Source organism: Peromyscus californicus, unplaced genomic scaffold (assembly GCF_007827085.1).
Source record: "Peromyscus californicus insignis strain IS unplaced genomic scaffold, ASM782708v3 Scaffold_16__1_contigs__length_79575227, whole genome shotgun sequence".
Lineage (NCBI taxonomy): Eukaryota > Metazoa > Chordata > Mammalia > Rodentia > Cricetidae > Peromyscus > Peromyscus californicus.
Window position 1 is genome coordinate 5,726,112 of NW_026294458.1, and position 10,893 is coordinate 5,737,004.

General features: G+C 51.7%; 1 protein-coding gene across 1 annotated transcript; it reads right to left on the reverse strand.

Moving 5' to 3' along the window:
• Positions 1-1,764: 1,764 nt before the first annotated feature.
• Positions 1,765-10,887, reverse strand: Ap2m1 (adaptor related protein complex 2 subunit mu 1). Its single transcript, XM_052740171.1, has 12 exons — positions 10,758-10,887; positions 8,534-8,650; positions 6,731-6,996; positions 5,612-5,694; positions 5,250-5,255; positions 4,944-5,079; positions 4,711-4,852; positions 4,241-4,360; positions 4,006-4,141; positions 3,808-3,905; positions 2,977-3,088; positions 1,765-2,351 (listed from the first exon to the last, which is right to left on the reverse strand). Exons 2-12 carry the CDS (start codon positions 8,605-8,607, stop codon positions 2,217-2,219), a joined length of 1,308 nt encoding a protein of 435 aa, XP_052596131.1. The 5' UTR covers positions 8,608-8,650; positions 10,758-10,887; the 3' UTR covers positions 1,765-2,216.
• Between the last annotated feature and the right edge of the window lie 6 nt (positions 10,888-10,893).

Genomic DNA, 10,893 nt, shown 5'->3' on the forward strand with positions numbered 1-10,893 from the left:
AATAAGTCCCTATGGTCTGTATCAGTGTAAGGTGTACTTAGTGCTCATCGAAGAGTCACAGTAAGCAGGAGGCAAGACGCCCTGCTTTCCCTAGCTTGCAGAGATTAACTGCTACTTAGGCACTTTCAGTTTACCTTAGGGCTGAGAAGTCAGTCAGCTATATACCGAGAAATTGAGGAAGGACCTCCAACCCAGGAGGAGGGGGGTTTGGGGTGGGGACAGTGCTAGAAAAGATAATGGGAGAGACTGTGACTCTGGAATATCAGCCTGGGGGCGGGGGAAGGGCAGGGTTTCTATTTATTTATTTACTTATTTTTGATCAGGAACTCTAAAAACCACTGTTTGGTGCCAAATCAGAGGGTCAGGCCGCCGGGACTGCCTCTTCTCCAGACTGATGACAGATTCTGCAGAGTCAAAAAATAAACTGCTTTGCTTCAAGTCTCTAGGAACACTGTTTCTCACACACCTGTAATCCCCATGCTGGGCAAGCAGAGACAAGATCCCTGGGGCTCACTAGCTTGTCAGTGGAGCCAAATCAGAGTTCCAAGTTCAGTGAGTTGAAAAATAAGGTGGCAGGCAACTGAGGAACCAACACTGTCCTCTACATGCACCTACACACACACACACACACACACACACACACACACACACACACACTAAAACCTAGAGGCGGGAGGGATGGCTCGGAAGTCAAGAGCACTTGCTGCCTTTTCAAAGGATTGGGGTTTGTTTCCTAGAACCCACATGACTGCTCACAACTCTGCACCGTTTCAGAGTATCCAATGCCCCCTTCTGGCATCGGGGAGTACTGCATGCATGTGGTGCAGGCATAACACTCAAGGACATGAATAACCGCAAACAATCGGCTAGAACAGCTCGGTGGTTAAGAGCACATACTGCTCTTATAAAGGACCCAAGTTCAGTTCTTAGCTCCCATGTCAGGCAACTCATAACCTGCCTGTAACTCCAGCTGCAGGGGATCTGATAACATACCTGGATCCTGATGCAATTGTAGAAATTTTATAGGCTACCTTAGGTTAAGTTACACACTAGAGTTGGCCATGAGTTAGTTTATTATTGTTGAAGCTGGGTGACAGGATGTGGGGTTTGTTATATTATTCTGCTTATGCTTGAAATTTACTTTTAGTAGATTTTTTTTTTTTCATTTAAAAAAGCTGAAACCTGGCAAGCTGTAACTGGCGAGGGCAACCCTTCTCTCTCTCTGTCCTAACACACAACCCCCTTGGAGACTCTGGAGCGATGAAGGTTTTCACCAGAGGAGTTTGACAAGCTGCGTGGGGAAAAGAAACATCTTTCCTCTGGTGGTTTATACAGCAAGACTGGAACCTAGCTTAATAGAGAGACGGATGGAGTTGAAACATCAGCTTTTCAGGACAGTTGCGAGAGCCAATACAAATCTTCCTTGATATGTGCTAATTAGCACATCTGCAACACTGCACTTAGGAGGTGAGGCAGGAGGATCCTGAATGCAGCCAGCTGGGCTTGCACAATGAAAACCCACCTCAAAGCAAACAAAGCCTGGAGTGGAAGCACGTATCTGTAATACCAGCACTTGGGAGGCCAATCTGGTCTATACAGTAAGTTCTAGGTCAGCCAGGGCTACATGTGACAAGACCCAAACAAAACAAAGCATTTAATCTCGGCACTAGGAGGTAGTGGCAGCATGGTCTACACACAGAGTTCTAGGACAGCCAGGGTCCCACCAGACCCTCCCCGACAGCCCCATTAACACCTAGTCAACAATTCCACTCTACAGTTTATTGGGTTTAACTGGACGAAGTCACACGTGTACAAAACGAAGCATACTATCCCAAAGCAGAGTAGGGGCTAAGGGCTGGGAATCTGTTACTGGCCTTTGGGGGAGCTCTGAGGCGAGGGGTAGTCAACCTTCCCACTGCAGAGGTGTGGCCATAAGGGTAGAAAGGAGAGGGGGCCACCTGGCTTTGGTCACAAAACTCAGGGCCTGGCACTAAGCCAGGACAGACAGATGGAAGAGAAGCCTCAAAAACCACCCTGTCCAGAAGCCGGGGACTGCCTCACCAGTCCCACTGGGGCTGGCTGAGACCTAGATTCAGGGGCCGGTGTAAGGGAAGGCAGCAGAGCAGGAGGGAGGGAAGACACTGGCGAGTGGTCACTGGGGGTCCTTGGACTTCTGGAAAAGGGTGGGTGGGGAGGTGGCCGGCTGCCACAGGCAGCTAGCAGCGGGTTTCATAAATGCCGCTGCGGCCAATGTATCGCACCCATTTGATGACATCATGGTCACTGTAGTTCAGCTTCGGCTCGAATACCTTCAAGTAGCGCACCTTGAGGCCAGAGGGCGCGAATGGCACCTGGGCAGAGGACAGCTCCAGTTAGGAACACGGCCTTCCTATCACAGCAGCTCTACTCTGGCAAGCTCCATGGGTCATCCCTCATCTACCACAGGTGGTTTTGAATGGCTGGGTCCAGAAGCAACAGAAGAGCACTCGGGTGGGAGCCCACTCGGAGGTTACCGAGTGCAGAGTCACTAGGAATCACCTCATGCCTGAAGAAGGCCCCAGCTGAGATGCTAACCATTTCTCTAACTGTCAGGAGGTAACCAGAAAACTACCTTTGAACATAGTTATCCTTGTCAACACTATGGACTGCAAAAATGAAGTGGAAAAAAAGCTGCTAAGTCTAATTCACACAAAGCAAAGTCAGCTTGTTGTCTTGTCTCTAACAAAATTCTTGTCTTTCAAACAATCTAAATGTTTCTCAAGAACTGTTCTGTGACAAGTCAAGAGAAGTCAAAGCTTTCTGTCAGATTAAATTTCAACTTCTATTAAGAGGCTTAAAGAGAATGGGTCTATCAACTCAAGACGATTCTCAATGGAAGCCCAGCTTCCTCATCCCTGAAGGGCGGAGACTGATCTGAACGATCACTGACTTTCCCATCATACCCAGCCATGGCACTGGGCCCCTCCTCTGCCATACCTCAAAGTTCATGGAGATGGGGGGTCGAGCCCATTTCTTCTTATCGTTGGTGGGCAGAAGCTCAATCTCTGCGCTGATCTGTGATTCCTTCATGCCTGCCATGCGCTTGATCCTAGGAATACAGGGTAATGGGCAGTAGGAGTCTGTGGCAGTTTGGTGAATTTTTTTTTTTTATTGTTTTGCTTGTTTTATTGTTTTTGTTTTGTTTGTTTTTTATTAGTTCTTTGATAGTTTCATACATTGTGTTTGGATTATATTCAACTCCTCCCAGGTCCATCCTACCCTTACCAACCCACCCAACATTATGTCCTTTTGTTTTTAATCCGTCAAGTCCAACTGGTGCTGCCAATTTTTAAAGTAGGGATTGCTTATTTCAAGCATGGAGAGAGAGGGGGGAGAGGGAATAAGGGCATATGAGCTTATGAGAGTGCCAGGATAAGGATGAGAGATCAGGACCCTGAGAATTACTTGTTACACCTTTAAGTACCTGGGGCTTCAATTTCTTCTTAGATGGATGAGTGAGCTCTCCATTACCCAGACTGTATGCTTCAGACACAAGACAAGGGCCAGTGGGAAATACTCTTTAAAAATAGACACACATACAAGCTCAAGTGCAGGCGCGCGCACACGCGCGCACACACACACACACACACACACACACACACACACACACACACACACTCTCCCTCTCTCTCAAGGCTGACAATACAAGCACAGGTTCCTAGCACACTTCTCTCACCCCATACTCCACATAAGAGGACAGAAGGTGAAACTTAACGAGAAGGGACACTAGGGCATCTGGAACCTGGCCGTGGCCTCCTCAAGACTCACTTCCATACAATGGCGTTCTCGCTGGCCTTGTACTTGGCCTTCCCCTTCATGCAGATCACCTGCACCCCGCTCGTGTTCAGTGGGGTTGGGATCCTCACCTAGGAGTGACACACCCGTCAGTGAGCTCTGGGAAGGCCTCAAAGCACCTGTCCCTGCTCCCCGAGTCAAGTCCTCCCTCTCCAAGTCTCCTGCCCTCACCTCAATCTTCTGGGCCAGAAGCGAGGGCTTGAAGTTGGACTTGATGACCACCTTGACCTCCAGTTTGGTGCGCCCCACCTCCCTCACTAGCGGGATCACCCGGAAAGGGAGGATGATGTCCTTGGTAGTGCGGTATCTTGGGAGGAGAGAACAGATGGACACCACAGGGCTGGCCCCACTCTTCCTCCCTCTCCTCCAGGAGTGCCCTGCCTCCTCACACCCCAGCGGCAGGCACCTCATGAGTTCAAACTCTCCATCAGGTGGGATGAAGCTGATGCTTCGTTCAGAGTCAAACTTGCTGAGCCGCACACACTGGTGGAAGGTGCAGTCATCAATGGCAATCGATTGCTTGCCGCTGCAAACAGAAGCAGAGCGCTCACAGCACAGCACGCGCCGGACTAGGAGACCAGGCCACAGCAGGCTGGCCACTCTGATTACGGGGCAGCTTCCTGACTCGGGACTCCCTGTCCTGCAGTTCAGGTTCCTTAGCACCTGAGAACCCTGCTGCTGGGGACCAAACAAAGCGGCTGCTCTCTGAGGACAATGGCAGTCCCCTCATCTGTCTTGTCATTGGATGATCTTGGAAAGACAGTTAGCAACTCCAGAGGAAATGAAGTCCAAGAGGAACCTGTGGCTTCCTAGGTCTTGCTCGACTCTCAAAGGCCTACCCATCTCTGTTCCCTTGAGCCCCGTCCGACTCAGTACCTCTTGCCTGTTTCATCCGCTGTGCCTTTGCCCTGCTTTTCAATGACAATCTTGTCATTCATTCCAAACTTGCACTCAGGCATGCCACTCAGGTAACTCTTCATCACCACCCGGCCTGACACATGGGCACTCAGCACCTGCCCTGTGACAGAAGAGAGAAACGGGGCAGCTAAGCCGGCAGAAAGGCCAGGGTCTGCCCTGCCCCTCGGGTTTCATCATGAGAAGGCACTTACCCTGGGGGGACATGAGCAGATTCACACTCTCCAGAACATCTAGGAAGAGTTCGTTTCGCCGATACTTGATCCCTTCCCGCCGCCAGCCGATCTGCCCAGTCACCTGGCTGGTGATCTGGGATTGTTCTTCTTTTGTCTACAAGGGGTAAAGGTGGCCAGTGACCTCACTCCTCTCCCCTCCATTACCCTCTCCCCACTCTCCTTTCTGTTCATTACTCTGTCACCCACCCTCCCTCACAACCTTTACAGGGCGGGGTCTGTAGCACAGAGCGAAATCACAACGGCCGACGTGAAGGAACAGCTTACCTGATGCTAGAGGCCGCAGAGCCAGCAAGGTCACAACAGGAAGCAGCACAGTAAGCAAAAAAAAGGGGGAAAGCTATGAGGCTTGAGCCAGAGAGGAGAGCCCACGAGCTCTTCGGAGCAGCCACACCCCCTGCCCTCGGTGCAGAAGAAACCAACTGAGCTGTATTCCTGGTAACAGAGAAGCTGAGTTGGCAGCTTCTGGGGTAGGAGATCGACCCAGGGCAAAACAGGCCTGCAGGCATGGCAGGAGGCTGAGGCCAGCACTTCCTGCCTTGGGCAGGCTCATGAGTCAGCCAGGAAGAGCTGGAGACCAGCTGGAAAGGAGTGTGTGTGCCCTCCTGGGTTCTGCACAGTCCAAGTACCTGACTCTTGATGCCCTGCTGGGTGATGAAGGTCTTTAGTGCACCGGTCTCTGAGTTCTGTGGGTAGCCGAAGTCCAGAATCTCTGCAAAAAGAAGGGAATTATAGCTGGGTAGTGGTGGCAGATGCCTTTAATCCCAGCAATTCGGAGGCAGAGACAGGCGGATCTCAGAGTTCAAGGCTAGCCTGGTCTACAGAATCAGTTCCAGGACAGTCAAGGCTACACAAAGAAAATAAAACCTGTCTTGCAAACAAAAAACAGAATAAAAAGAAGGGACTTACTAGCCTCCAGAGAAAACCAAAGGCTCCTTCCATCAATCCAGTCCTTCCCCTGGCCTGGGTACTCCTGGCTAGCACAGGTCCTCATGCCTATGTGTGACCATCTGCAGTAAGGCCTCCCAGGTTAGAGCACTCAGCTAATGATTTGCTCTTCGTAAGGAAACAGAACTTTTTTTTTTTTTGGTTTTTGAAGACAGGGTTTCTCTGTGTAGCTTTGTGTCTTTCCTGGATCTCACTGTGTAGACCAAGCTGGCCTCGAACTCACAGAGATCTGCCTGCCTCTGCCTCTAGAGTGCTGGGATTAAAGGTGTGTGCCACCACCGCCCAGCTAGAACTTTTTTTAATGTAAAAAAAAAAAATCACAGAAGAGTCACATGGTCAGTGGGTAAGAGGCTAAAAAATCATGAGTCCGCATTTTCTCCAGAAAACAGATGTTGTTAAAGGGGAAGCAGTCAGACTCGGAAGCGCACAGCCAGAGGGAGCGCCAAGACTTCCTCTTCTCCAGGTCTTGCACAGTGTTGAGGTGAGAGCCGGGAACAGTCTGTGGACTGCGGCTCACACTGCAGAGGAAAGGCTGGAACAGTGGCTCAGCCGCTGAAGCCCACAGTCAAGTTCCCAGCCCCAGCGAAGCCCAGAACTTCCCCACCCCACGGCTGGCCTATTTGTGTGTTCTACTTCAAAACAGCCTTTAGGTCTGGACTTGGACTGGATGTATCAAGGGCAGAGGTCATCACCTAAGAGATCAGAGGCTCAGTAAACAAAGTTCCGAGTATGCTGGAGTCTTCAGACCCCTCCCAATTAGCTTAATCCCCACCAAGGCCATCAGTCCCCAAAAGCCTCACCATCCAGCAGCTCGTATATGAGCACAAAATTATTCTTGATGTTCTCCTCACTGATCTTGCCAAAGTAAGCAGCCATTACGTCACACATCTTATAGAGGAATTCGAAGACCATGGCAGCATTGACATTCTGCTTGGTGACGGCTGCCAGCCAGATGTTGGACCGCTTAACATGGAAGAAGCTGGTGCGAGCGATGTTCGTGACAGGGCTGCGCACCTGCTGCCGTGCGTGAATCACGTTGACCCGAAAGGCGTCCACTGCATTCCTCCTGAGGGAAAAGGATGCCAAGAGTCTGCTCAGCATCGAGGCAGACCTCAGCCCATGAGGTCACCTACAGATGCTGGCAGCTCCACCCTCCACATATTTAGAGTCAAGGCTTGAACCACTAGGGTATCCTTCTTATAGCACCCAGTAGGGTCATGGGAAGAAGGCCTGCGTTGGGCTGCTATCTGAAGGCCATGAGAAGTAGGGGAGTCAAAGGATAATGATGGAAGTGACTCCCAGGCCTGACTTCAACTTCCCAGATATACCCCAGCTGTCACCTTTCTAGCTTCCCAGAAAGTTCCAGACCCTGAAGAGAGAGAGAGCTCTCTATTGGGCCCACGAGTGGGGAAAGCCAACTCCTCTGGAAGCTGGACAAGGCTAGAATGACCTTGGGGAAGACTCTATTCTATCGGGTGAGAAGGGGCTATGGACTGTAAGACCCAATTCTTTTCTGAGATCCAACTCCAGAAATTCAGGGGATGGAAAAAGATGAAGGAAAACAATTACGTGGAGCAGGACCCCCTACCCGCCTGTACCTGAGTGGCAGCGTGACAGGCTGCTTACCTATTGCTACATCAGCCAATGAGATGGGATGAGAGAAATGACGCCAGCAAGAGGAGGAGAGTGACAGCGGGAGAGAGAGAGGGTTAGACGACACACCACACACCCCGACGGTATGACGGGGCAGCACACACCCCGACAGGCAACAGGTAGAGAGCACACCAAGGCATGCAGGGCGTCCGTCACGTGGCCGAGCTGTAGCGCCAACCGGGACCATCAGAGGTGGGAGGAACAGGAAGGGTGGTACCAGCCAGGCTCACTTAGGCTAGGCACTGCCATCAAACAATGGATACAGCCACAAGGCCACACCAGGCTAGCCCATCAGCCAGGGAGACAAGAAAACAGGAGAGCTCGGACAGATCTATTCTGACTATTTATCTCAAGCTCTCTGAGAAAGAATCACAAGGTAGGAAGTACTGGAGGAGCCTAGCCTCAGGTTAGAGCAGTGGAGGATCTCTCAGTCAGCAAAGAGCCACAGTGTGAGGGAGAGTGAGAAACAAGGCGGTAGTGAGCTCTTTGTAAGGTCTGAGGGACTCAGGACACTGAGCGCCCATAGAGCGCTTCAAACCTGCGCACAACCAGGAAGGGCCCAGGACAACCGGAAACAGCTGAGTTAACACACCAAAGAGGATTTGACAGGGATTGAGGGAAGGCTCTCAATATGAGAAGCATTTTGAAAGCAAGATTTAGATGGATTAGTACCCCTGGTACCAACTACACCCACTGGAGATAGTGCTCCCTCCTGAAAGGAAGAATCAGTCTGACTGGGAAAAAGCACTCATCTTTAGCAACCAGATCTATACCTAAAAGATACAGGAATAGGAAGGGCAGGAATTCCTAAGCCTGGGGGTTGGGGGTGTCATTCCGAGGGCCTGAGCCTTGTTGCTAGGCCAGTGCCTAACGGGGACCAGGCTATACTGCATGCTCAGGCTGAGGCAGGAGGGAGGTTGGGGCACAGCACGCTCAGCCAAGGAACTTACCCGATGTCATCTCTGTACACCCGGGAGATGAGCACCTCCCCCTTGTGATTATAGATGAATAAACCTCCAATCATGGTGGCAGCTCAGTCTCTGTGACCCATTGCTCTGAGAACAGACCTAGGAAGGAAAGGTGGGGGCAGGGTAAAGGAAATCTTCAGAACCCCTGCCCAAGTCGGGGCTATACAGGCTTGGATTTTTTTCCTGACTCAGTCCTCTAGCAAGTGACCCTGCAGCTCTCGCAGGGAAGCCCCTCCCCCTCAGCTAGGCTCCAGTTCCTGTTTATTCCACACTGGATAGGAGAAAGCAATTTCAGAGTGTGGGGCCCAGGATTAAGGCCATTTTCATCCAGCCTTTTCTGACGGCTGAACCGGAGGGTAACCCCCACTCCTTCTTCACAGAGCTGCGCTCAGCAAGGATTCTTCTCAACCTCCTGCTGTGCAGAATCTCATTCAGGCTCCTTCCCGTGAGTCACTGAGAAGGCCCGCCTGCGGATGCAGGAATGGCGGTAGGAATTACTCTAGCTGGCTTGGGCCTGGGACCGCCACCAGGCATAACCTTTAGAGCAAGCACTACCTTTCCAAGAAGGCAGCAGGGCACGGACCTCTAGAAGTCTACACATTCCAGGAAAGGGTGTGCAGGGTGAAGAGGGTGGAGGGTAGGAGAGCGAAAGCCGGCCCTTAGGCTCTAACCTGGACCCAGGAATGTGGCTGAAGCAGGCACATCTTTCCCAGGCAGTGAGATAAGCAGGCAAAGGAGCAGAGACCCCAGCGCAGACAAACCACACCTAATGATCCAAGCTGCCTACTACCGTTCTTTTAAAAAAAGATGAATTTTTACCTTCACGAATGTACATGCCGGTGTGTACACTGTGTGTGTGGAAGCTAGATGTGGAAGCCGTGGTGAACTACCTGACAGGGGTGCTGGGATCTGAACTCAGGTCTTCGGGAAGAGCAGTGAGTACTCTTAAGTTATTTCTGGTCACTGTCCTTTCAAAATTTCAAAGTGCAATTAAAATAAGGTCTGTGTGTAGCATTAATCTTGCCATCTAAATTGTGACTCCAGATCTACCAGTAATTCATGGCATGCCTGACGTTTATCAGCAATGGTCAGGGATAACAGAGTGCCTCGACTGTCCAAATTATTTGGGTCAAAACTACTTTAGACTATTTGAGAAAAGGGGTTAATAATCTGGTTCTAGATTTTCTGGATTAGCCCAGGTATTAATTTCACAGGGGTTAGTTTAACCGACCTTCTTTCTGAAACTGGAAAATAAACCCAAGACCAATGACAAGTCTCTTAAGGTGGTGGACTCATGCGAATCTCACAGTTCCAAAGCTGAGAGAAAAAAAAAAATTGCAAAATGGAGGTTGAGTCCTGAGCAAAGGACCAAGTCCACAGGTATCAAGCAGTAGATGGTTCAGGGCACTAGAACCGCAGGTTGGGTGTGTATGTGAGTGTGTGTGTGTGTGTGTGTGTGTGTGTGTGCTGGACAGAAACGGGATATTTAGTTAAGGGAACGGTTAGCTGTACTTGCTAGCAATATACTAGGGTGACCCCACAGCAGCAAACACGGCCGTGGAAGCCCCTCAAGAAGTTCTCCTATGGCAAAGGTCATAGGAGCTTTTGAGGAGCAAAAAACGGCAGAGAAGATTGACATCAGAAAAAGGGAAAGCTGAGACAGGGCCTACTCTGAGGTTCGTGAGGCATGAGAAGCTGGTGGGGTTTTCTCAGCCGAGGGAGGAGATATCCAGGCCGGGGAGATGGCACGGCGGCATGCGGGGGCTGTCACAGGTCTCGGGGGAGAGAGCCGTGGGGGTAAACAGGAGGAAGGAATATCGCAAGGTTCGAGACCTGTCACTGTCCAAGGGAGTGGCACAAGGAGATGTCACTGTCCCGGGGGGATGGGGGAGATGGGAAGCCTCAGGGTTGAGCGGTTGTCAGGATTCTAGGGACGGGGGCGCCGCGCGGCGTCCCGGCTCAAGGATTCGGCCCGTGTCTCTCCCCAGAGACGCCCGGCGGGTCACCGGAGGGCGTCGCTGCCCGCCCTTGCTGCAATCGCGCCCGAGGCACCCCCGCCCGGTCGTCCGCTCCCTCCCGGGTCTGAAGGCTGAGGCCACTCCCGAGTGCGGGCAGTTTTCCACCCAGCGCAGTGCAGGGCACGGCAGGCGACCCCGGCGCCCTCGCTGGCCTGGTAAGGACCCGTAAGTCCAGCTTCCCAGCTCACCTGGAGTCAGCAGCCCCCAAAAGGCCGGCCTGGCCACTCTCGGATCCCAAGATGTCCGCCCGCCCCCTGCTCGCCTGTCCGCTGCCTCGGCTTTCACTGCAGTGCTCCCGCCCCGCCCCGCCCCGATCTCAGCTGC

Bases quoted from the DNA above. Each gene is read 5' to 3' on its own strand.
- Ap2m1 (XM_052740171.1), bottom strand. From the start codon at position 8,607: ATGATTGGAGGTTTATTCATCTATAATCACAAGGGGGAGGTGCTCATC. The intron at 5,695-6,730 runs GTGAGGCTTTTG...TTCTTTTTGCAG, and splicing joins CATATACGAGCTGCTGGATG to AGATTCTGGACTTCGGCTAC. The intron at 3,089-3,807 runs GTGAGTCTTGAG...CTGTATTCCTAG, and splicing joins GAGAACGCCATTGTATGGAA to GATCAAGCGCATGGCAGGCA.